At 40.3% G+C, this 27812-nt stretch overlaps 1 protein-coding gene across 2 annotated transcripts in view; it reads right to left on the bottom strand.

Annotated features, from left to right (window-relative positions):
* The window catches only part of MMP17 (matrix metallopeptidase 17), a 199571-nt gene that overhangs the window by 58862 nt on the left and 112897 nt on the right, over positions 1-27812 (bottom strand). For both annotated transcript variants that reach the window (XM_089686138.1, XM_089686139.1), the window contains exons 2-3: positions 20179-20311; positions 11602-11731 (exon numbers count right to left, since the gene is read on the bottom strand). In XM_089686138.1, the coding sequence (XP_089542264.1) occupies positions 11602-11731; positions 20179-20311 (263 nt within the window). The remainder of the gene's footprint in view (positions 1-11601; positions 11732-20178; positions 20312-27812) is intronic.

Here is a 27812-nt window from a genome sequence, read left to right as displayed (position 1 = left end):
TGTATTTATCTGCTTACTGGGAGCTCGGCTTTAAATCTGCTTTTTACATTGTCCATGTCTGTGCAGGCAAGATCCCATTTGAAATTCTGATTGTACCTGTAAGAACTAAGCAGGGGGCAACCCTGCAGTCAATGTCTGCATCTGATATTCTGCTTTGGCAGGTTAAACAGAACACCGCTAGGTGTGCAGTTTGTTGTCTCACTATGACACAGTGTTCTAGCTGCCAAATGCATGAATAACCTGTTCTAAGGTCTCTTGCATGCACCACAAAGCAAAGATCTGCCTAATTCAAAGCTGCTTGTTTTTTATGTCCATATATCAGCTAAGTAAGATAACTTCTTGGCTGTGGAAATGTAAGCAGGCATTTAATCCTTGGACCAGCATATTCTACAATAAAAAATGGTTTTGGCTCAATTGTGCAACAGCTTGGCAGTATAAAAAATGACTGAAACCAGTAGGGTGTGTATAAGCTCAGCCTTGCTGGTTTTGTCTAGTATTGTCACTAATGAATCTGTACAGAGATGAAGGCTTTGTGTACCTCAGCTTTTTTCAAATGAACAGCTGAGGGCCCATTAGGTGAAGTGAAACCCTTGTCTAATACCTGCCCTGATCTCAAAATCCTCACCTTGCCACATGACAGAAACAACTCCATCTGACAATTAGTGGGCTAGGGGAGGTTTGCAACTGTGTGTTGTCAGCTGTTGTTCTGTGTTCCCCTTAGATGAGATAAATGGTCCTTTTTCAGCGGATGTGACAGAAGCAAAGAACTTACTAATGAAATTCACAGCATAACTTTTCTTATGAGTATGAGAAATGTTCTGATAAGATAATGTATCTGGAGTCATTGTGCAGTCTGCCAGCCAGCTCTTAACAGCATGCCGGCAGGTGACATTGTAACAAATGTTATGGCATTTGTCACAATTTAAATGCTGTACTTATAACTACGTCATATGTCATGGAAAAAAAAACAGCCTTAATTACAATAGATAACCTCAAGCACCAACTTTTTGGATGAAAGATGTGCAGACAGGTGTGGGTTGCTGCTTAATATATTCACTATTTTAATCTCTTTAGCTTTGGTTGTCTAAGGCCCCTTTCACACAGGTGGTTCGATCAGGTCTGTCTGTCCGTTTTTCATGTGTACCCAATCGGACCCTCTATTCAAGGTGTTTAAAGTTTTTAAACCCTTTGAAAAAGTCACGAGTGTGACGAAATGCATCAGGGCAGGGCCTAGTGACGTCATCACGCACATCAAGAAGTGAGGCTGAATCCATGCTGGTTTATGTAAGCTGGCAGTCTGAGCCTTAAGGTAACACAGCACTTATACTGTATTTGCAAAAATTTTTAAGGTTTTTCTCTACTTTCTAAGAGCACTATAACATGTGTGTGATTTATTCTTTTGCTCTTAATAACATTTATAGTGTTTTTACGGTATTACACTATCCAAGTGTTTTTTTTAGAAGAGGAGTCCTGAGGGTTGATGTGGAGTTGGGGAGTTATTATCCAAGAAACATTGGGGAGGCCCGTGGGAGAGTAATGGTGCCTTGGAGTGAACCCCTTAATTGGTAATGCCCATCTGACCTATTTTTAACCAAATAAGTTCAAACATTAAGGTTAGAGCGAAATGTGAATGGTGGTGGGACCCTATACACTTTATTTATTATAAAGGATATTTGAAGACAGCACAAAGCAAGGCATCTAGTTGTTTACACGATTAAGGGACTGCATCGTTAGACATTTTTTTCTTTCTTTTTTTTCGTTTATTGGTAACCAATATGATATGTCACTCACTTTATGCTTCTGATGTTTATGCATGTTGTGCTTGTGGTTTATTGACATGCTGATTATATATATATATATGGTATTGTTAGGGATCCGGGTATGACCAGAAATGTGTGGACTGACACAGGGAAGTAGCAGGCTTCAGGAACACAGGCGTAGTCAGGGCTGGAGAGGTGGAATGGTCAGGCGGGCCGCAAGGTACTGTCAGGCACTGCCCGGCGGATCTCTAGTGACCCACAGAACAGGATTCCCCAGGGCGCGGAGTCTAAGCCCCAGTCTGCCTTTTCACCAGAGCCCCTGATGGTGGGGATGGACTTGGAGCAGGACTGAGACCAGGTCGCGGCCCCTGAGTGCACCCAACTGTGGTACAGGGGTCTGCCGAGGGTATGTACCAGGGGAAAGCCTGATGTGAAGGGGCTGGCAAGTTTGGACAGTAGTGACTGGATCCGTGTGGGATGGATGGATCGTCTGGGTAGCGTCAGGCGTAGTCAGTCAGGCCAGGTCAGCAACGTGCGGGCAGTGAGGTACCGGAGGAGCAGGCAGAGAATAGTCAGGGTCACAAGCCGGGTTCAGTAACTCACGGGCAGCGTGGTACAGAGGAGCAGGCAGAAGGATGGTCAGGCAAGCCAGGGGTTCAACAGGAGACGGTCAGCAGAGGTCAGGATCAAAGCAGGGTCAGCAACTAGGCAGGAACACAGGATACCAGGTGCAGGGGCTCATGGGAAACATACACCAAGGCCCTGATCACAGGCCTGGTCATTCCCCTAAATACACCTCCTGCAATCAGCCCCAGGTGTTGGCTGACTGCAGGAGTGAGCTTCTGGCTGCTGAGAGCACCCGCTGGTCAGCCCTGGTACTGCAGCCCACACGGCAGGTGAGTCCCACCACCAGTGCTGAGTCCATTCCTGACAGGTATACAGTATATATATATATATATATATATATTATGAATGCTAGATGTTTCTTTTTCTCCATAGTTAAAGTTTTACCATATATTTTTACGCACTTTAACCACATCAGCTCTGGAAGATTTACCCTCCTTCATGACTAGGCCATTTTTCACTATACGGCACTACGTTACTTTAACTGGCGCTGTACATAAATGAAATTTATATCATTTTTTCCCCCACAAATAGAGCTTTCTTTTTGTGGTATTTGATCACCTCTGCTATAAAACATATCCAATAAAAAAATTAAAAAAATCTAATTTCTTCATAAATTTAGGCCAAAATGTACTCTGCTACCTATTTTTGGCAAAAAAAAGTCCCAATAAGTGTATATTGATTGGTTTGTGCAAAAATTATAGCATCTACAAACTGTGGTATATATACTGGAATTTTTTTTTATACTGGTAATGGCGGCGATCAGCGACTTATAGAGGGACTGTAATATTGTGGAGGACAGTCTGACACTGACACTTTGTGCTAAAAATATACATTGTCGCTGTATTAATGACACTGGCTGGGAAGGGGTTAAACATCTAGGGTGATCAAAGGGTTGACTGTGTGCCTAGCTGTGTGTTTAATGTACATAATAATGTGTTTTTACTAGGCAATACACTAGATTTTATTCCCTGCTTTGCAGAGAAAGAAAATCTAGCAGATGACCGCTGACAGAACACAGCTCTGCCTTGTTTACATAGGCAGAGCTGTGTTCTGTCAGTCTCCTCGACAATCAGCAGTTGCCATCGACCATCCATTGCCGCCAGTGTCTGCTGTGTCCAATCACAGCAGAAGCAGCGGACTGGTGGCACGCTTGTGCCTCCTACAGCCAAAGTGCAAAATCGCATTTATATACATGGTTTTGTACAGAATGTCCACCCTGTAGCAGTAAATCTGGGCAAGCGCTTAATGCACGAACCCTTACATGCCTTGCTGTTGATATTTGATTCCTTATTGTGTTGCGCGACACTTTTTCTATTTGTCATATGTCATGAGTAAGCTTTGAATTAGTGCAAAACACATTGCCTTGTCTATGCACCTTCTTTGCCCACAAATGTGTTTTTACACGGTTTTTCAATAAATTGCAATTTTTGTGAAGTGCAGCCAACCAACTCTGCCACACAAGCTGCTCTTCCTGGGACTGGAGGAGATACAGAGGCAACAGGCCATATGTCACAGGTACAGAGCTGCAGACCTGTTTTGCATGATTTGTAAACTAAAGTTGATATAACACAGTTAATCGCCTCTGTTAAGAACACTTTTACAGGATCAGTTCACCTTTATACAAAAAATAATAAATGAACATTTTTTTAGTAGGTAAAAAAATGTGCATCTATAATTCTTTGTAGCGGGAGCCGGTAAACCATTACACCAGTGATCAGCAGATCACTAGTGCCATGCAGGGTCTCCTGTAGATCTGTTAGTATATCTACTTGCCCATACAAGATGTACGGGAAAGCATATATACTGACAGGAAGACTCAATGAACTACACAGCGCCGTAGTAGTTCATTGAGAACTACAAGCCAACATCTGCAAAGGTTGTTGGGACTTGTAGTTTCTCGTTCACAGAACACGGTAATGAGTTTTTTCAAAAATTTGACAGCTATCGAGGGGGGAGAAGATCCCTCGCTAGCTGTCAAAGTGGAGGAGTGGAGGCTTGTGCATTCATAACATGTTACATCCTGAATGTGGGTGTAACATGTTATGAAAAGTGAACTTATCCTTTAAAGAAGCTCTAGGTAATCTTTAAGAGGAAATTACTCAACTGGGCAACCATGTGGACTTGCTGGTGACAGGGCAGGAGGACTTGATGCAAACGATTGAAATGGTTCAAATCCTGCAGTCATGAAGCTATAATAGTCACTTATATTGCACCTGGATGAATATGAGAACCATGACCACAGACAAAACATCAGTATTTGGGGTTTGCCGAATCCACATGTGGCCCATCTTTAATTTCCACGCTTCAAGGGATTTTCCAACAGATCCTAGGAAACAGAGCTCTGGACCAAGTGGAAATAGATAGGGTTCATACAGCCCTCATGCCCCGCCACAAGACATTGACAGGCCTAGGGATCTTATTTAAAAGGTACATAAATATGCGGTAAAAGAGGCTATCATGCAAGCTTTGCATGACAAATCACATATTGATTTTGCTGGAGCTCAGCTGTCTTGTTTTCAGACCTATCCAGGAGGACTCTGATTTTACATAGATCTTTCGCTCAATGCTAATGGTCCTCTGCCAAGATGGAGCAGAATATCATTGAGGGTTCCCTTTCTGACTTATTGCCCACAAGAACAGCGAGACAGCCATTTTACATAACAAAGATGACCTCCCTCAGTTCTTGGATCATCTAGAACTCCCAGCCACAGACTTCCTGGACTGGTGCTTTACAGGGGACATTACCATGCCTAGATATCAGTAAAGATGTGCTCAGCTCCTCAACAAGGCCACAGGTATCAACGTTCAAGACAGGACAGAGCTCAAACAGCATCCCAACAAGAATCCTGACTGCTCTGTTCATTTGTTACTCACAAGGACTAATGTTACTCAATAGTCTTGATGGTATAGAAAATACATCTAGATCTAGACATGTTGCCAACAAAGAATATAGCTACTTCTACAGAGTTCACAATACTTATAGACTGGTCTTGCTTTTTGTAGACCAATTCTTTTTGCATGATGTAACATGAATATTACTCCAAGTACTATTTCACACCTTTCTCCGGTCTCTCCAACCTTGACACTATCTAATGTGACTCACAAAGACTGGACCTAGTATTTAAATGGAAACCTATTAGATGTCCAAATGGTACTGACAGCCATAGAAACCTCACTGAAAACTTATTTTGAACTTAATGCCCCGGGAGGTGTCCGACCAGGCAGTGGAGGACATTTGTTTGGCTAGGGAAGCAACCTCGCTTGGCTTATGCCATCTTACACAGACTTAAAACAAATGGAGGACTGGGTCTCTCTGATATTAAAGGAGAAGAATGGCCAAATCTTTTATGGCCCTACTTCTCCTATGGATCACAGAAGTGCAGTTGGTTCTGCAGTCCTGTGACCCATTTTCAGCCAGTCCAGGCTCTGGATCGATCTCTGCTTTACAGTCAGGATCCACTCAGACGCCTGGACCAGCAGCTGGTTCAGCCTCTCAGCAAGCCACTGAGAGCTTGAGCCAGCTGCTCCTGCCCCCTCCATAGTCCACTGCTCCACTGAGTGGAGAGGCAGAGCAGAGAGTCAGTGATTGACAGTCAACAGCTCACTGCTCACTGAAGACTGAGAACAGAGCAATCAGCTGTCTTTGATCACTCGGTCCTTTCAGAAGCAGCGAGGGGCAGATGCATCATCCACCTAGGTGAGTATAATTTTTTTTAAGAAACCCAAACTTCTCTTTTAATTTGTATTAAGCAGCATTGGCACCAATTCTTAACTTGCATCATAATACTGTGGATAAACTCTGGGCATCTTTAGAAAATACCATGACAGGACGCAATTTAGCAGGGGCACTGCGTATTTATTCCTGCAGCACAATGGGGTTTTTCTAGGTGGACATCAAGCTTTACAGTGTTTCAGTGTTAAACATGCTCTGAATCGAGGGCAAGTTGAATTGGACTGGAGACCTATCTTCACCCACCTCAACTTTAGCTCCTCTCGGACGATATCTTTGGTTTCCACTGGGAAAAGACATAGGGTTTTTTAAAACATGTGGCAGGGATGGGAATGTGGGATGTCTTCAGCTAGCTCCCTCAGGCCATCTGTTTCCTTTAGACCAGTTGTGTCAAAAATTTGTAGGGTTCACAATGGATCACTGGTGTGACAGGCAACTTTAGATTTTCTATGCAGGATGACCCCCATCTTGCTGTCATCAACATCCTTAATGGATTTGGAGTCCCTGTGTGCCCTGAACCGCCAATCTCAACACCTCCTGTCCAATATGTATAAAGTCCTATTAAAAAGTATATGTCCAATATGTATAAAGTCCTGCTTGAAGCAAACCCCATACTAGACCCCCTGAGGTTGGCAAAAATCTTTCTGGGTATGAGTCCCTCATGTTGGTAGGGGTGCTTGCAAGAGGGCTCTTTTATGCATCTCTGGTGGTCCTGCCCTAAGATACAGAAATTCTGGTGGGCAATATCACCATGGATTAAAATAAAAACACCCTCAGACTTATGCAATTTCCAGCCCTACACAACCTGTTTCATGGCACCCCTTCATCTCTTAAGGCCTATAAAAATAGCATTACCCCACCCCTTCTAAATGCCGCATAGAGCCTTATACCCCGGTTCTGGAAGCAGGACCGCTGCCCTACGATCCAAGATTGGAAGAGGGATGTAGATAGAATAACAGAAGCAGAGAGATGGCTGTTTATGATTAGAGATAAACAGGATAAAATTTTAGATATCTTGTCTGGCTGGTTACTGTCAATATGTGGTTTTTGCCTAAATGACTCCTCCTCAATGGGATAGCTGCACATACTTAAGCAACTTGATGAGGCTGTTTGTACTTGTTCTACCTTTTTTCTTGTCAGTTTTTTTTATTGTTGAGTGGCCTTTCTTCATATGTATTCTGATTTTCTTAAGGTGTTGTATAATGCATAGGGCTACCTCAACAAAGCAAGGTCCCTTGATGTATCTATATACTTTTCAATAATAATAGTATTAATAAACTTTTTTAATATAGCACCTTTAGTAGCTTCTGAAAGCACTTTACAAAGAAAACACAAGAAATACACAGGCGAAAATAAAGGAAAAAATGGACAATTACATCAAATCTTGTCTAAAAGGTTTTGTGGCATAGCAGGAGAAGGCTCTGTCTTCCATCAAGTGTAGGTGAGTAAGGGGGAAACACAGAAGACCAGAAGTCATGATGAACCTTATAAGTAAGCAAGAGCGTCTTAAAGTTTATGCAAAACCTGACAGGTAGCCAGTGCAAGGACTCCAGGACAGGGGTAATATGATCACTTGTATCAGACCTAGTCAGGATTCTGGCTGCAGAATTGTGTACATATTGAAGTCAATTAATTATGGATTTAGGTAGACCAGCGAGTAGAGCATTGCAGTAAGCCGGGAGAACACAAATGTATAGATCAGTTTTTCAGCAACAGAGTATGATAGTTTAGGACACAGATGAGCAATGCTTCTCAAGTGGAAAAAAGATGTTCTGACAACATTTTATACATATGGAACAAAGTTTAAACTAGCATCAAATATCACCCTGAACTTTTCAATTTAGAATGGAGCTCAAGTACAGTGCCTTCAATAAATAAGCTACCAGGACTGGCCTTACATAATTAATGGGGGATGCCAATATAATTATTCTACCTAGTGTTGAAAATACTGCTGTATAACTGTGTGTATTGATTGCCCTGTTTGTTTATGCAATGAAACCAATTTGCATAACTCTGGAATAACTGACACTAGCAAAGGCTGGTTATAGATTGAGGTGGCTTATTGGTGGTTGCCACTTATCTGTATAGCTTGTTGGCTGGATTCAGTGTTAGAACACATTGGATGCCTTCAGCTGCCATTGTGCTCTTGCCCATTTGCACAACACTAAAATAACTGACACATCCTTTTGCTCTATAAAAGTTCCTTTATTCTGTATTTATGTCATATAAACCCAATAAACACAGGATTACAAAAAAGATGGATATTTTAATCCTGTTACTGTTAATGCTGAGGTTAAAGCTAAGCATCAGTCTTACAATCAGTCTTGCACAGTTGTACATGCTCCCCCTCCTGTGCTGAAATTGATTACTCCAATTTCACTGTACACTGTGCGCTTCCTATAGTGTGCATTAAAAGCTGCAGCAAGTCAAACAGAGCCCACTTCATGTTCTGGCTGTAGAACATTCAGCATTGTGTAGCCCCTTCCTCCCCAGTCTAACTGTCCCAGATCTGCCCCTTTTATTCATTGGGTTTCAGTTCTATCAATAAAAAAGGCTCAACATCACATTACTTAGGGCAGTCTGAATGCAAATACAGCTTGCCTGTGAACACCAGCTCCTCCAGACTACATAAAGGCATTTTGATATTTGCATAACCCATATCAAGAATGAACCCACTGCATGCATAAGGACTGAAGGCTCTTAACCCCTTCATGCCGGTGCCTCCCAGCCCTTTAAGGAGTTTCTGATGTCAGGAGGCGGGGCAGGGTTTAGGTCATGTGACTGCTGTGATTGGCTGTCATGGCAGTCACATGATTGGAAAGGTCCAGATCTCAAGGTGAGATCGGGACTTTTTCGTGGGACGCCGACACATGTGCTGGGAGAACTGTCAAAAGTGCTGCGTAACAAGGTAATGGAACTTTTAAAAGATAGAAAAGTACATAAAAAGATGTCCAAATCCTTGAATATGCCAATCAGTACTGTTAAATCACCTATTAAAAAGTGGAAAGTTTGGGGATCTCTTGATACCAAGCCAAGGTCAGGTAGACCAAGAAAGATTGCAGCCATAACTGACAGAAGAATTGTTTGGGATATAAATGGAAACCCACAGGTAACCACAAGAAAAATACAGGCTGCTCTGGAAAAGGACAGTGTGTTGTTTTGAAGGAGCACAATATGATGACACTTGAGCTGTTTGGTCGAGGTGCCAGAAAGAAGCCTTTACTGAAATGACATCTTCAGGAGGCGTTCTGTACACATTCTATGTACAGAACGCCTCCAGGTAGCCATACTGCATCTCATTTTGCAGAAAATTACAGCGCTGCAGACTGAAAAGGAAAGGTAATTTTTTAGCACATTCAATTACAATATGACTTGATTTGCAATTGTACATGCTATAATAATTTTTTTATTTGCTTTTTTTTGTTTCCCATGAAAGTGGAGTTACCCTTTAAGTTTTCAAAAAGCAGTTCAAATCTCTGTTTTGCAGTTTGACAGAGGTAAACCACAACATTTATAGATTTAATATATAGATTATTATTGATTTAATATACATTTTAAATGTTGGAGTTTTGCATGGAATCGGAAGCTTCTTTATGTAAATGCGATGCCACAAAAAGATTTATATGATAAAGTGCCCAGATCTGAAAGATTTTAAAATTTTGGATCATGTTTTTAATTAGCTGCCCGCTTATATGAATAGAATAAGGAATTCCAGTGACAATCCCAAGCCTTTCAAGATGACCTTTTCCAGTAGGTGGAAAACACTATGGATCACTCTATTATTCTGGTTAAACTCACATTAGGTTAGTCAATAAAGGCTCATGCAGCTTTTACCTAAAGGTAAATTGTCCTGAGAGCAACATAGAAGCTGATGTTGCTGAACTTTTGCTTCTGAAAATGCTAGTCTCTGGCTGGCCTGAACAAGAATTCTCATATCAACTTTGGTGCTCATTCTGAGGTTCCTGATATACAGTATATGCTAGTTTGGGGTCAATGACGTCATAAGTGTTACTTTCAAGTAAACTTCTCATGCAAGAAATAAGGGGGCAGACATTGCAAACCTCCACTTTGTAAGTTGTACCTACAGGTAAGCCTATAATAAGGTTTACCTGTAGTTACAGTACATTTCACTGTTTATGAGATATTGACACAGCATGCAGCCGAGAGCTGACGTCATCATGGCTCTGGCCATTTATACTGCTGGAGCCTACAAACCTGGAAAAAAGACCAGGTGAAGATGGCTGCGCCAGGGAGCTGCGACAGCGCTATGCTATAGGGCTTTGAGTACAGGTAAGTCTGTCATAATGTACTAGTATGCGCTGCATACTAGTACATTATAACCTAAACCTGCAGGGGGCCCATTATTTGGGTTTTTTTCAGGTGGTTTACTACCACTTTAATATGCTAGTTGTCTAGCTGTTATGCTTCCCCTCTGGATTCAACATTTTGAGTTACTGACCCAGAGCAAGTATATAGATCAAGGAACTCTGAAAACATCTTGGTCTGCATACTTGTTGTAAGTCATGGACACAAAGTATTGAAGAACGGGGCAAATAATATGACAGCCAAGCATTTTCAGACATTGGTCAGCAATAGCAGCCTCTATGGGGTTGATTTACAAAAACTGGAGAGTGCAAAATCTGGTGCAGCTCTGCATAGAAACCAGTCAGCTTCCAGGTTTTTTTTTGTCAAAGCTTAATTGAACCAGCTGAAGTTAAGCCAGCCATACATGGGTCGAATTCAGAAAGGGTTTTCTTTCAAAAATCTTTCCTGAGAATTTTTGTTAAAATTTTGCATTATTAGTGGGTCACAGCAATGGCCAATTTATGAGCAACCATCGAATTTGAGTAATCAGGCATGTTGGAAATTTAAAAAAAAAACAAATGAATTTCTAATCAATGATGGAAGAATAGTGTGAGAAATGTAATTGAAAAAGAAATGAGCATGAGCTGTGACCTGGAAAGAATAAAATTCTTGGCCACAAAGATTCTTTTCTGTAGCAACATGAGGTGAAATTAAAGGTTTGGTTGGTCGAATTTCAAAATCAATGGTGGCATCATCGAATTACAAAATGCACACAATTTCCCATTTTCTAAAGAAAATGTGTTCAGAATTCGACACATGTATGGCCTGCATTAGAAGCTGATTAGCTACCATGAACAGCTGCACCAGATTTTGCACTCTTCAGTTTTAGTAAATCTACCCCCTATGTTTCGTATCTAATGATTGATTCTGCCATTGGTAGTCATTCTTCAAAGTGATTACAGCACAGCAAGTCTGCTTTGTGTTCCTTCCTCACAATGATGATGTTAGTTTATTCAATGTTGCCAATTATCTGCTACTTTTGCCTATTTGTCAATGAATGTCATTTAAATATTTTACACATTGGACTCTATGTTTACCAGTCCTTTGAAGGCATCATTCCATGCCAGTTTTATACATACTACCTAACCTGACACAATATAAACGAGTGTAATCATTTACCTCCAGGATAAGTTCCTCTTGTTCCACTTGGTCACCATCTGGATGTTCCGCTTCCTCCTTGTGGCCTCCAATTGGGACAGGTCAGGCAAAGAACAACGAGGGGTTTTCATTAGTTCCAAGGTGGCCTCATCTGTGTAACAGAGGACAAAGCTTTCTCTCAGTATTTAATCCTCTTTCATGATTTCTTGTCAACCCATTTGTGAGAGCACTTATTATAAGGCATTCAAGCTAAAAGGAGATGCAGGAACTTTCTTTTCAGTTTGTTTCATTCTGAATACGTTTACATTTCCTGAGCTTAAAAAAGAATTCTGAGTAATAGCAAGTGCATGCATACTAAGGATCTGAATTTCTAGGTAGTGAATATTAGTCAGAATTCTTAATATACAGTATAATTATAGTTTTCAAACACAAAAGCATTCAGGGAAACAAAGAGTACTAGTAAAATACACAGTTAAAAAACACCCATGGGCTGCACCACACTGATAATTTGTATCTCTTGTTATTGAGCAATTTGACCAACCACTGGTTGGTAATCAGCATAACTGAAACACGTTGATTTCAATGCATTTCAAATGGGGCAACTGACTACACAAGGTTAAATTGCTTGAAGAGAATAAAATTGATAAGCTGACAAGTTGACATTAATGGAGAAAAAAGGAGTGGGAGAGCTTGCAATTAGAGGCTCCTGGTGCCAGTTTACTGGGGAAGAACCATAGCAATCAACAAAGGTTTCCCAACCTGCCCAATTGCTTTTTTCCCCTGACAACCACTACTTGACGGTATTAAATATTGGCCATGCCTTCCCTTACCCTGCGATAGGAATAATTACAACAAGTCAAATTCATAACTTAATTGAAAGTGGCTGTGCTTACCACCAGATAACTAATAATGATCACTGGCTGTATATTCAAGTTTAACATATTTCTATCAATTTCCCTTTACATAAAATAGGTCTGTATAAATAAAGAACAGACAACCTTTTTTTTCCTACAGTACATGTATCAAACAGAATAATCTATACCTGTCCTTGTCAGGTAGTAGACAGCTCAAAGAGCATCATCATAATATATTCAGAATCAGAAGAACCACTATATTTGGAAACACCTATGTGGTAGGCTCCCCAATGAATTTCTTCAAACATTATAAGCTGATTGGGTAAATATCCATGCACGTACTTTCAACAATTTCCCCTTGGTCTGCAGTTGCTCTTCCCCATCACATGTCACTTGTGATAAACCAGTGATGACAGCAGCAGACTTCAGTGTACAACAATGGTTTAAAAGTGATTCCTGGCACTGCAAATCTTCTCTGCTGTTTGTGGCTGATGTATTGTGGTTACAAAAAAACTCATACTGAGATATGGATTATTATATTATAATATGTTCAGCAAAAGCCTACTGACAATCCAAACTCTTAAAAGAAATGTAAGTTTTCAGTCACACAACAGCCAAGTACAGAAGAAAACATTCTCTAATTTAAAATTATAACTGTAGCTTTAGAAAGACCAGCAGCTCTACACATAACCCAGCCTGTGCTGCCAATAAATAAATGCTATCCCCACCTCCATGCAATAACGTGCTCTTTGCATTGCATTTACATTGTTTAAAGCAGGGTGTACACATTCAGTATTTTTTTTTACTCATCCAGTAGGTTGAACAAAAAAAAAACTGGTGGATCCCCACATCAATACAACGTGTGAGATCTCCCCTGCCATGCTATTGTATTCTGATGGAGCGACTCCTCCCCACCAGTATACACAGATCAGTTCTTACAGCCATGGGCTGCAAGTGCTGATCGAATGCTGGTTTTCCAGGAAAACTTCAACAGAAGCAAGCTTCTGTTGTCATTAAGCCAGCTTCTGTTGAACACACAGCAGTACACACCAACCAAAAGACATGTTTTCGGTCAGTGTATACCCTGCTTAAAAGCTTTGTAAAGGAAACTGTAGAGACAAAAACCAGGGTCAAGGTCTGTGTTAGGATTGTTTGCTGTGACTAATCCCAGCATAGAACCTGCTCTCACTTTAATTACTGCACAGGTGCCCATCCTTAACTGGAGTGATCTATTAAAGGACTGTAATATAAATAATTTGTAGCATTGCACTAGAGGTAGAATGTTCTGTAAATGAAGGCACACTAAAGCTGGTCGTAGATGGATTGAAATTTGACCAGTTCAGCAGGGACCAGCTGAATTTCGATCCACGTGCAGCAGTCCCAGTCTGACAGAAGTTGAATGTTAGGGAGAACATGCAAACTCCAGGCAGGTGGTGCCATGGTTGGGATTCGAACCAACGACCCTAGTACTGCCAGGCAGAAGTGCTAACCATTTAGCCACTGTGCTGTCCATTAATTATTTTAAGATAAAAATTCATGCAATATTTATCACCTAGTGAACTGACCCCAGAGTCAGTTTAAAACATGAAGTTAAAAAAAAAAAAAGGGCAAGTGGACTTGTAATGGGGTTCACATGCTTTGGCAACTCCATCACAATGAAAAGCTCATAAAAAAGGTGTCAATTTACAATGCAGAATTAGCACTCTTTATGTAACAAGGTTCATCATCCTTACCTTTAAGATATAGGGTAATTAACCATAATGCATATTAAATGTACATTCATCCAGGGTATATTGATGTCTAAAGGTTGATTTATTTCATAAATCTGAATTTAATAGCTTAGCCAGCTGTGAAAAGACCAATGTTCCATTGTATAATGCTCACCATACAGATAAAGAGTGGGAAAAAAAACGACAATGCATAATGGAAGTTTCCCCATATATTCACATATTGAATTTGTACGAAAATGGAAATGGAAGTCAGACAGCTGCTGTGTTCTCCAGCAAACATCAAAGGGAAACAACTACACAATTGTAAATGTGTAATTAATAATTAAGAGGGATTCAGTCTTAAGGGAATTGTTCGAAGAGGGATTTTTTCGAAACAGCTGCTGCCTAATCCTTTCACAAAGTACTTAAGAAAAGAAAATATGTTTTAAGATATTTACAGTGTTGAGATTAAAACTAGTTGTGTCCATTCATCCTAATTACAAAAACAGGATTACGCCAGCGGTTAATTGCAAATTTGCACTGCACTGATTTGGGACCTAAAGGAATCAGTTTGTCCTTTACCCTCTCTTCCTTAGCAATGTTTAAGTCTGTTTCTCAATGTGTTACAAGTATCCAGGTTTCCCTGCTTGAAAAATGAACAGTAGTCAATGATTCAATGATCATCCTCAACCCCCCCCCCCTTCCCCCATAAAAGGAATATAAAGCAAAAACCTTTTGAAGAGGTTAGCATTATGAGAATCCATATCACCATTGCGATAGGTGAACTATTGATTGGTCCTCATCTACCACTGATTTAGTGTTTAAAGGGCTGTGTGACTGTACAAACACAAATCAAGCTCAACTTTTGCAGGGATTGACATGGAAGATAAACATACTCTATAAACTCTGTATAATGTGTGCTATACACTACATATACTGTATAGTAATGCTTTGTCATAAAAGTCTGTGGATACTTTACATTTGTTTAAGGTACACATGTACCCAGACTATGGACATTAAACTATTTACATATTCTTTACAAACAGTAAAATACGTTTAAAACAAGATATCCTTGACCTCTCTATCTGCTTTTAAAATTAAGTTTTCATTCCTCAAAGACCCAGATTACAACAAAGACTCTAAAGTTGGGTTAGAGTCAACGGGGCTCACTCACACAGGTTGCTGGCAGGCATACAAAATGCAATAATGTCCATTTTTTTCAACAGCCAAATGGGGATTTTGTATTTAATTACCATCCTGCAACCAAGAGCCAATCATTTGGCTTTCAGTTGTGTCTATGTTGTGAACTTTGGAAAGGCATTTCTCTATAATGCCAATGGATACAGAGGTAAATGAGGGTTTGTTTTAATCTAGAGCTAAAGGAAAATCAGTTTTTTTGCCATCTGTGTCCCATTGAGGAGATTTTTTTCCCTAACGCCACAAAAGAAATCAGTCACCAGTGTGCCTGTTGGATGATTTCTCATCCATTCCTATTTTGGCGAAAACCAAAACTTTCTGTTTCACTCTCAGTAATAGAAGCAAACAGGACAAATAGAGAGGGTGACATCAATAAAAAAAAGGTGTTCCAATACCTCTTCCCTCTATCAAAAACAATGTAAAACTTTAAAGTGTTTTACTGCCCTGTCTGTTCAAAATATGTAAAACACTGCTCAAAAAAATTTAAGGAACACTTTTTAATCAGAGTATAGCATCAAGTCAGTTAAACTCCTGGGATATTGATCTGGACAGTTAAGTAGCAGAGGGGGTTGTTAATCAGTTTCAGCTGCTTAGGTGTTAGTGAAACTAACAACAGGTGCATCTTTTCTGACAGTTTTTCACTAGTTTTGCATTTGGCTAGGGTCAGTGTCACTACTGGTAGCATGAGGCAATACCTGAACCATATAGAGGTTGCACAGGCAGTCCATCTCCTCCAGGATGGCACATCAATACGTGCCATTGCCAAAAGATTACTCTAGGAGAGCTGGACAGGGCCGTAGAAGGTCCTTAACCCATCAGCAGGAGCAGTATCTGCTCCTTTGTGCAAAGAGGTACAGGATAAACACTGCCAGAGACCTATAAAAATGACCTCTAGCAGGCCACTAGTGTGAATATCTCTGACCAAACAATCAGAAACAGACTTCATGAGGGTGGCCTGAGGGCCCGACGTCCTCTAGTGGGCCCTGTGCTCACTGCATAGCAACATAGAGCTCGATTGGCATTCGCCACTGCACACCAGAATTTGCAGGTCCGCCACTGGCACCCTGTGCTTTTCAGAGATGAGAGCAGGTTCACCCTGAGCACATGTGACAGATATGAAAGGGTCTGGAGAAGCTGTGGAGAACGTTATGCTGCCTGTAACATCATTCAGCATGACTGTTTTGGTGGTGGGTCAGTGATGGTCTGGGGAGGCATATCCATGGAGGGATGCACAGACCTCTACAGGTTAGACAATGACACCCTGACTGCCATTATGTATCAGGATGAAATCCTTGAACCCATTGTCAGACCCTACGCTGGTGCAGTGGGTCCTGGGTTCCTCCTGGTGCACAACAATGCCCGGCCTCATGTGTCGAGAGTATGCAGACAGTTCCTGGAGGATGAAGGAACTGATACCACTGAATGGCCCCCATGTTCGCCTGACCTAAATCCAGTAGAACACCTCTGGGATATCATGTTTCAGTCCATCTGACACTGCCAGGTTGCACCTCAGGCTTTCCAGGAGCTCAGTGATCTAGGAGGAAATAGCCCAGGACACTATTCATTGTTGTATTAGGAGCATACCCTGAGGATGTCAGACATGCATGGAAACACATGGGGAGCCATAGAAACTACTAAGTACCATTTTGAGCTGCTGCAATGAAATTTCAACAAAATGGACTAGCCTGCTGCATCACTTTTTCATTTTGATTTTCAGGGTATCTTTGAATTCAGCCCCTGTAAGTTGATAATTTTCATTTCCATCAAACAATGGGACATCTTTATGTTCCTAACACATTACCCAGTTCATATCAGTATAGATATCCAGCATATTTTTCCCCATTGAGATCTGATGTGTTTTCAAAGTGTTCCTTTAATTTTTTGAGCAGAGTACTTTAGCGTGCATGGTCTGGGAACAACTTCACTTTAATACTTAACCGCCAACCATCACACATTAAAATACACCTGTCCTGAGTGAATTATGTAGACTGCTACTGCTGACCGCTCCTTTGAGAATGTTAGTTCTTAATTACCATGCTTGTGTTTTGGCTTTGGTGCTTTTTTGAATCACTGACCTGAAACAAGTACAGAGATAAGGAATTCTGACAATTTTCTGGCACTTATTTACAGGATGCTTGTGAATCAAAAGAATCTCCGCTACTTCTCTTATGAGTTATGACCAGTATACTTTAACCTACACTTTAAAACCTAATTTGAATTAAAATCCTAATATCTCATCCCAATACTAGCCTAATGTAATCCCTAAATATTATTTAATAGGTGTAATTTTCAGTTTTGTATTGTTTTGAAATATAAGCTATTTTACCCCATTCTGAAATATTTAATATAACCTTTATTTTACATAAATAAAATTTACTAAGGTTGTATGTATGACATTTTGCAAAGTATGCTGGACTTTGTAATTACAAACCCAGTAAGGGATGCCTTGAGTTTTGACATGCTGTGTAACACTGATTAGGCCCAAAGGTTCTGCCTTTGTTAATAGATATGGAGGAAGATGGAGAAGTGTGTCCCTATTCTTCGTATAATTGAATCTTTCCTGCTATTCAGGCATTTGGTAAATATGTAATTATAATTTGTGGTATTCACATTTTGTCTAATAACATAGAAATAAAAAAAATATTTTCAAGTATTAAAAATAATATATTTCACAAAATACACCAGTGGCCTAGTCTCCCCTCATTCACCACTCCTCCCCTCATGGGCAACCCTCTGTTTCCACCTGGCATTGAGTCCCCTAATGCCTTCCATTGGTGGGTTTCCCACAAAATTCAGTGTGTCCATTCATTCCTCACGGGCCGTTCTGTTTACACCTGGGCAGAAATAAGGGACAAATATCAAGTCCCTCACACAGAACTTTTTCAATTTGAACCACGTTCTTCTTTGAGGATTTACCCCCCCCCCCCCCTGACCAGGCCATTTTTTGCGTTACAGCGCTGCGTTACTTAACTGACAATTGCGCAGTCATGCAACGCTGCACCAAAATGAAATTTACGTCGTTTTGCTAAAAGAAAATCCCAATACTTGTAAATTAAATGGTTGACGTAAAAGTTATAGTGTTTCTAAATGGCGGTATAGATCCTGTAATTTTTGTTTTTTTTATATATTTTTACTAGTAATGGCGGCAATCAGCGACTTATAGCGGGACTTCGGCAGGCATTCTGACATTGGGGGGAACTGACTTGGTGTCACTGACATCACCAGTGACACCAATACAGTGATCAAAAAAAGTTCTAAAAAAAGCACTGACACTGTACTAATGGCACTGGGCAGGAAAGGGTTAACATGAGGGGCGATCAAAGGGTTAACTGTGTGCTGGGAGTGTTTTACATAGGGGGCGTGTCAGTTTGCTTCACTGTAAGCCTGATCTCATGCTCTATTAATACGCACAAGCATGTAGTCAAGTCGTGAGATGTAGGGAACACCTTGTGAATCATAAAACATCCCTGCAGAAGAGCCAGAAAATAAAAACAAAAAAAGAGAGGGGGAGGGGAGAACAAGGAAGAATCGGAAAACAAACGTCAAAAGTGCTCAGGTCCGGATTATGGGGCCTATGAGATTATAATGAAGTGAAACTATCTATTGGTAACACTGGATGAACGTGTCGGATCCATGGAGTCCATGTTTCAAGGAATCTCTTGTGGGTGTGTCAAAGAATGCTAGACAGTTTTTCATTAACCAGGAAGTTAAGGCGGCGGTGAACTTCCGTGAAATTGGAATTCCATGGAATTGGCCTTCAAAACGGTTATAAGGTGATACTTGGTCCCGTCCCGTCCCATCCCATCTAATGGACCTTCACCCATCCACCCCCAGTGCCCATTTTCGAGGCTGTAATACTCTGGGAGATGTTCTACACATATGGTGGACATGCCCTATGCTCTCTCGGTTCTGGTCTAAGGTCCTCAAACTCCACCATTTATTACTAACTTGCCCCTTCCCAAGAGACCCATGGTATGTTCTTCTACACTTAAAACCCCCGGGTCTGTCAAAACACCAATTCAAATTGACTACCTACGTACTATTGGTGGCTAAACAAACCATAGCAAAAGCGTGGAAACAACATTTCATATGCTTCACGGAAGTTCACCGCCGCCTTAACTTCCTGGTTAATGAAAAACTGTCTAGCATTCTTTGACACACCCACAAGAGATTCCTTGAAACATGGACTCCATGGATCCAACACGCCCATCCAGTGTTACCAATAGATAGTTTCACTTCATTATAACCTCATAAGCCCGATAATCCAGACCTGAGCACTTTTGACGTTTGTTTTCCGATTCTTCCTTGTTCTCCCCTCCCCCTCTCTTTTTTCGTTTTTATTTTCTGGCTCTTCTGCAGGGATGTTTTATGATTCACAAGGTGTTCCCTACATCTCACGACTTGACTACATGCTTGTGCTCTTTAAACGTCATAACCCTTTTATTATTGTCGGCTAATAGGCTACAGGCATGTGGCCCTTTCTTTGTTTTCTACGCTGATTTACTGGCGCAACATGATTGACATCTTTGTTCTCTTGACATGTTGTTATTTATAATGTCACTTACTACAGCTATGCTTTGTTTGTGTATGACCGCTTTTGACTGTTACCTTTTATTGGAATATTTTGGTTCATACATAACATAGCAGTTGAGTTTGTATTTTCTAACATCAAAATTATTTGATACAAATCTATTGAAAGGAAAAATATATATATATTTATGAAAATTGTAATTTATTTGAAAAAAACCCTCCCAAATATATGCTTGTTTTAGAATAGAATTAATGAGCAAAATGAGCACTTATGTGTAGGAGATGAGTATCTTTGTCATGTAACTCACCAAGGATTCCAGTAGGTTTCAGCCCTCCAAACTCCTGCATTGCTTTGATTGCTTTGGACAACTCTTCCTGTGTCTGTAGCTGTCCTGTAACTGGATCTGGTGGTGGCAGATAGCCAAATCTCGTCAACCAGTCCTGTATAAGAAACCAGAAGGCATGAGATAAATAGATTAGTAAACATAACCAGAATGTAATTTAGGTTATCTCTCACCTCGACTACTGCAATTCCCTCCTCATTGGCTTACTTTTAAATAGGTGAACCCCCCTCCAGTCCATCATGGATGCTGCAGCCAGACTCATCCACTTTACCAACAGTTCACTGTCTGCTACCCCTCTCTGCCATTCCCTCCATTGGCTGCCACTCACCCAATGAATTAAATTCAAAATATTAACAACAACTTACAAAGCCATCCACAACTGGGCCCCCAGCTACATCACTAACAGTCTCAAAATACAAACCAAATTGCACTCTTCGTTCCTCCCAAGACCTCCTGCTCTCTAGTTCCCTTGTCACCTCCTCCCATGCTCACCTGCAGGATTACTCCAGAGCCTCTCCAATCCTATGGAATTTCCTACCCCAATCTGTCTATCTCCTACTCTATCCACTTTTAGGCGATCCCTGAAAACTTTTATCTTCAGAGTAGCCTATCCTGCCTCCACCTAACAACTGTACATGTCTTATCTCCATCGGCTTTTCCCCCACAGTTATTACCTTTTGTATCACTTGACCCTCCTCTTTTAGATTGTAAGCTCTAACGAGCAGGGCCCTCTGATTCCTCCTGTATTCAATTGTATTGTAACTGTACTGTGTGCCCACAGATTGTAAAACGCTGTGCAAACTGTTGGTGCTATATAAATCCTGTATAATATTAATATAATAATAATTTACTTTTCCAGTGTGTCTGTGGAAAGCAGCCGATAGAATTTATCCTTTACAGATCTGACCTAAATCCATTGCTGATCACCATAGGGTACTGAAATTTAGGATTATTCTTCTTAAATAATTAAATCATCTTGTAGCTTGGATTAAAGATGAAGAAGAGCTTTAAAAAGTCACAGGGTAGACATTATGACTGTGGTGTTGCAGTATCACAATACTTTTATCTTTTGACACCATTTCAAATGTATCAGAGGTTCGTATAAGAAGCAGGATAGGGGAGAGAACTGGAATATTTGAAACAGAATGCAAATTTAGAATGATCATTAAGTCAGGAGTTAAAGGAGATGAAGAAAAAAGGGATGAAAGGTCTTGTTCATGGTTAAAAATTATTTCATGGTAGCAAAAATTTGTATAGTATGAATATGAGGAAGACAGACCACGTAAAGATATTTGCATGCAATATAGTGTTTCACAATATTAGATGGGTATATGGAGGTTACAAGCATCACGCCAACATTAAAAGGGAAACATGGATACTGATAACCAAGTAGAAGAAAACTGTATGCCATTGCAAATCCCTATTTTATTTTTAGTGTAGTTGACAAGGGAGGGATACTGCAGTCTCCAGGGGTTCTTTGATTCTGCTCTTTCTGTAATTCATTCTCCATATATTTGTATTACAGAAGGTTTCTGAATAATCTTTCATCTCACATAAAATATCCTGTTCATTTTAGATAGTTGGGTCTGTCCTTCCTCTCTCCCAGATGATTTATTTTGATAATTTGCTGCTTCCTCTTAGTACTTATTAATATACAGGATTTATATAGCGCCAACAGTTTGCTCAGCTCTTTACAATATAAAGGGAGACAATACAGCAACAATACAGTTCAATACCAGAGGGTTAGGAGGGCCCTGCTCCTTGGAGCTTACAATCTAAGAGGGAAAAGTCCTCTGGGTACAGAAGGATACAGCAGTTGACTTTAGCTAATGAGGTCTCTGTAAGCAATGCCTGTACTTCCCCCTGACCTCTACATGTCTTTAGACTGAGCAAGTGTGGCTGTCAACTTTTTGAAGGGCAAATCTCACAGCACCTCTGGTAAGAACAGCCTAATTTTTAAGTCAGATCTACATGCCCACATCTCCACAATAAGAGAACCAATTAGGGAGACTGTTCTAGAACCAAATTAGGCTTATTTGAAAAGCCATTGACCACTTTATTTTTCAAGAAGCAAGCTATAGCGTCTATGAATGAAACAGGATTTATGAATGGAGGGGGGGGGGCGGACCTTTGAATTATCTGCCCGTCCTCCATTCATAGATTACATTTCTTTCATGAAAGCTGTAGTTACGGCTTCTATGAATGGAGGTGCTGGGCAAAAAGGGGAGCCAACCCTTAGTCCTATTAATCCTGCTGGACTAGAAGATTATGGTAGTAGAGGTGGTGGGGGACATGGACAAACGAGAATTGCAACTAACAGAAGAGGCATCACCAAAGGGAACAAGGGTTATATTCCTTGTGCTGATTTTTCTGTTTCTTACTATTGACTGCACTTAGGCTTTAAACTTTATTTTAGGAGTTATTTAAAAGTTATAGAGAGTTTTTTTCAATGAAGTCCAAATAAACCCTTATCACTTGACCCTATTTCTGTAATGCAGCATGGCTCCATAAACTGGAAAAAACAGGTGGTTTCTTTACTTTTTTACACTGCACAGTGTTGCAGCAAGAGCTAGAATTTCCTGCACTGCCAGAACATGGGAGAGTTGGACCACAGCTTTCACATTCAAAGCAAAGAACCAGATCTTCAGCAGTCTAACATACCACCCAACACTTCTCCAATCAAAAGCTCCACTCAGAGAGCAAGATCGCTATTGCTTAGATTAGGGATTGGGGGGGTGGGGGGGGGGGTCGGCTGCTGGAGTGCTAAGAGATCTGGAGTTCAACTCTAACCCTTGCTGCAGCACTTGTCAGTGTAAAAAATGGAAAATAGCCCAATATTTATTACTGTATATGCATTCTGGCTGTAATACAGTAATAAATAACGAGAGTACAGTTTTAGAAAAGTTTCAGATAATTTGGGTTAGTTTTCACAAAGCACATAACACAGAAAGAAATAGGAATTTTTCCTCCGTGTTCCCCATCCATATACTGTATGCCTTGCTCTTTGACAACTGTGATCTTTCTTTTTTTCCCCTCTCTACTTTACGGCACGGAGCACAGATGAGTCAGATTAGTATACACAGAAATATAAAGCAAGCATTTATTTTTAGCAAATTCCTGACACAGCTACTAAGCTCCACTTTTTTGCTCCTCTGATGTACGGTTAGAACTCTACAGCTGGCTAGAAGAATTTCAACCTTGGAAGTAAAAGTGAATGTTTTTGATAGCCTTGACTGTGAAGTATTCCTATTGCCTTATGTAATGTTGCATTGTCCTTTCTAAATCGACAACGCACACATCTACAATAAGAGAAAGAGAAGAATGGGAGAGTGCTCAGAGGGCATAGCCTCACCGTCATGGGAGTAAATTGAATTTTTTGGCTAGTTTTGAATTTTGGTTAAATTTTCTTCAGTAGGACAGTATGAAATGGCTGTCTCTCTAACAGGGCAATCTCTAACATGTCAGTCTCTCTTCAGCATAGCGGTTTTTCGACATTGTGTGAGCTAATAGGCATCTACTAAATCTTGTGGTGAACAAATTTCTGTTTCCATAACGCACAAGATACAGAAAAGAGTAGAAATTTTCAATCCATTTTCCCCATCCATTTACTGTACACCTTGTTCTTTGACAACTGTGTTCTTTCTTTTTTTTCTCCCTATCTACTTTATGGCACAGAGCAGCAATGAATCAAAATAATATACACAGAAATATAAAGCAAGTATTTTTTATTTTTTTTTATTTTAGCAAATTCCCAACATAGCCTTACTCTTTTAAACTACTAAGTTCTCTACTTTTCTGCTCCTCTGTTTGATGTAGGGTTAGAACTCTACAGTTGGCTGGAAGAATTTCAACCTTGACAGTGAAAGTGATTGTTTATGGTAGCCTTGATGGTGAAGTATTCTCCTTGCCTTATGTAATGCTGCATTGTTCTTTCGTAACTGACAAAGCACACATCTACAATAAGAGAAATCACAAAAGAATGGGAGAGTGCTCGAAGAGGGCATAGCCTCACAGGCATGGGAGTAAATTGATTTTGTTTTTTTCGCGATTCCATTCTCATGTGTATCAAGACTACTTAATAGCACCAGGTATGCTGCTTATGATTTCAGAGCATATACAGTTACACGGTTTTTAGTAATTAGAAGCTACATGGGGTAGCAGGAAATATTTGAAACAAGTTCTTTTATTATTACGAGTCTCTTAGCAGCTGGCTCTTGGGATAAGCTGAATGTTAATTTTATGCATTACAATGATTTTCACATTTGCATTGCATTTGATGGCAGATAAGAATCTAATCGCCTGTTTGGGCTGCCAGTGTTTTCACAGCTGCTTTACAATTTAAAGCTTGCTATATCTGTGTCCATAAAAATGTTATGTCTGTCTGCAGCATTCTTTGAAATCACCATACTGGTTCTCTTCTGAATATATAATGCAATTTTACCTATGATCAGAGTACATTGAAAAGGAAACGGAGTTGATGCAACCTGTATGTCAATATGGTTGTAATATAATCAAACAACTGTGTGTCCTTTTCAAGCCCTTATACAGCTACGTGTCACTGTGATCATGGTGTCATGTCACTTGTCTGAGTTCTAGTGGTCCATGGGGTTTACAGGCATTCCAGCTGACAGGAGAAATAAGTGTGTTCACTTAGGTGGCAGGGATGAATCCCCATCACTAACTGCAAACAAAAGGAAGTAGTAGGTTGTCTTTAGAGAGAAATGAGCAGAGACTGTCAATGATCTCATTGTTTACCCTTGTTTCCTGACAACAGTATTTGAGTTGAGTATTGAAGTAAATTAAAGTGTTACTAAACCCAGGACCCTGTATTCACTATATCTGCTCTCCCACAGTACAAACAACATGGAAGTGCAATTATATTAGTAAATATAAACTGCTAAATACCTTTTCTCATCGGAAGTTAGAGCAGTCTTGTGGCTTCTAACTGTGTCCAGTCCAGCACTAGCTAAAGCTTGTAGGAGGAGTTTTCTTTCTGCTCTAGGAGGATGGAAATCCCCTGACCTCTGTCTGGACAGTGCTGATTGGCCCTGTACTGATCACGTGCATTCTCCCAAGAAAAAAAAACTCTCTAGCAATATACACCTAACTGAGCATGTGCATGCCTAAGATTCAGTCTGGAGATAAGTGGTGGTCGCTTGAAAAAGGGGAGGAACAGAGAAGAAAGGATCAAACAGCCTTTTTACACAATGCAGAGGATTAACCCCTTAGGTTCCACAGTGAGTATAAAAAGCATGCTTTACTGCATACACAGACTGATTTTACTGTTGTGGGTTTAGTATCACTTTAAGTCCATTCACTGGTCTTTAAAATAAACTCCTGTTGTTGTGTCTACTATCACTTTCCCCAGATAAAACTTTATTTCTTAAAATGTATATAAACCCTAACAATGAACCTCTCGTATTTGGCCTCTGTGGTCTGTTAAAGCTAAAACTGAATTTGCCTATATTTTACCTTCCGATTCTTCCTTTCCCATCCCCATAAACAAGCTGATTACATTTTTAACTAAAATATTTAGGGTTTCATGATGTACACTATTTTAGATCCAGTCTCTGTGCTTCTCTAAGCAGTGTAGGAAGACCATGGCTGCGGGAAGGGGGCCAACAGGCTGCTTCCTGAAAACATCACAGCAGTCTGTCTCAGTACTCCTGTAACGAGCCCTCAGCCCTGATGCAACAGTGTTACTAAACCCACAACAGTAAAATAAATCTGTATTTGCAGTAAAGCATGCTTATTATACTCACTGTGGAACCTAAGGGGTTATTCTTCTGCATTGTGTAAAAAGGCTGTTTGATCCCGATTTCTCTGATCCTCCCCTTCTTCCAGTGTCCCCCTCTTATCTTCTGATAAGACATATCGTGTGGAGACACTCTGCACATGCTCAGTTTGGTGTGGATTGCTAGAGAGGGTTTTTTTCTTGGGAGAGTGCATGTGATCAGCACAGGGGCAATCAGCACTGTCCAGAGAAGAGGGTCAGGGGTTCTGCATCCTCCTAGAGCAAAATGAAAACTCCTCCTACAAACTTTAACATGTGCTCTGCTGGACACCTATAGAAGTCACAAAATTGCTCTAACCGCGGATGAGAAAAGGTATTTAGCAGTTTATATTTACTAAATTAATTGCATTTCCATGTTCTGTGTACTGTGTGAGATAAGATATAATAAATGCAGGGTCCTGGGTTTAGGAACACTTTAATCATGGGAGGACGTATACAAATATTATCAAAAGGTCTTGAAGAGTGGTTGCCAGTCTGGAGAAGTGGGCATACCTAGGCAGGCTGCATTTGCAACACCCACAGGTGATGCTAAGCCTTAAAGTGTTACTAAACCCACAAAAGTAAAATAAGTCTGTATATGTAGTAAAGGGCAAGCTGCACATGTTCAGTTTGGTGTGTATTGTTAGAGTTTTTTTTCTTGGGAGAGTGCACAGGGCCAATCAACGCTGTCCACACAGAGGGTCAGGGGTCCTGCAGCCTCATAGGACAATAAGGAGAGAAAGAAAACTCCTCCCTCAAGCCAGTGCTCTGCTGGACACTGATAGAAGTCACAAGACTACTCTAACTGCTGATGAGAAAAGTTATTTTGCAGTTTATATTTACTAAAATAATTGCATTTCCATGTTCTGTGTACTGTGGGAGACCGGATATAGTGAATGCAGGGTCATGGGTTTAGGAACACTTTTTAACCACTTCCTGTCCAGACACTTTTACCCCCTTCCTGTCCAGGGCAATGGTCAGCTTTCAGCGCTATCACACTTTGAATGACAATTGCGTAGTCATGTAACACTGTACTCATATGAATTTTTTAGCATTTTTTTGAGACACATAAAGCTTTATTTTGGTGGTATTTATTCACCACTGGGATTTTTATTTTTTTTGCTATGTAAATTAAAAAGTCCAAAAATTTTGAAAAAAAGTTTTTCTTATAAAATTTTGCAAATAAATATTATTTCATCATAAATCTTGGCCAAAATTTATTTTGTTATATTTTTAGTAAAAAAAAAATAACCAAATTAGTTTATAACCAAAAATTATAATTTTTAAACATTTTTTTTTAATTTTTTTATTTTTTTTTATATTATTAATTCATTTTTTTTTTACATACTGTCACCCTAGCAGTACAGTGTCACCATGGTGATACTGTACTACTTGTGGGGGGTGATGAAGATTTTTTTTTTTTACACTGATTGCTTTTACACCCATAAAGGATGTAAAAGCAATCATTTCTCCTTCTCTCTGGTTGCATTCTTGCAGCCATTGAGAACTACTGAGTGAGCTGTGTATAGTCACAGCTTGTCACATGGTACAAGGCTGTTGTGAATAGCCTTGTACCATGTGACCTCTGTGATCATTCACAGATTTCACACATAGTAAGCAATGATGTCACAAGTGACATCTTGCTTACTACTCTGCATGTGATCACTGATTGGCTAATCAGTGATCACATGATCGGGACCTCACACGGAGGTCCCGTCTGACGATCGGTGTTTCACTGTGTCCGGAAGACACAGCGGGCACTGGATTGCGGTGCTGCGCACTCCCAGGGAGCGCACACAAGCAGGGGGCCGGGAAGGCTGTTTAT

The sequence above is a fragment of the Staurois parvus genome, unplaced genomic scaffold (assembly GCF_062004578.1).
Source record: "Staurois parvus isolate SC_StPar_1 unplaced genomic scaffold, SC_StPar_1.0 ptg000392l, whole genome shotgun sequence".
Lineage (NCBI taxonomy): Eukaryota > Metazoa > Chordata > Amphibia > Anura > Ranidae > Staurois > Staurois parvus.
The sequence above is the reverse complement of the archived record's forward strand: the minus strand, read 5'-3'. Positions and strand labels throughout refer to the sequence as shown.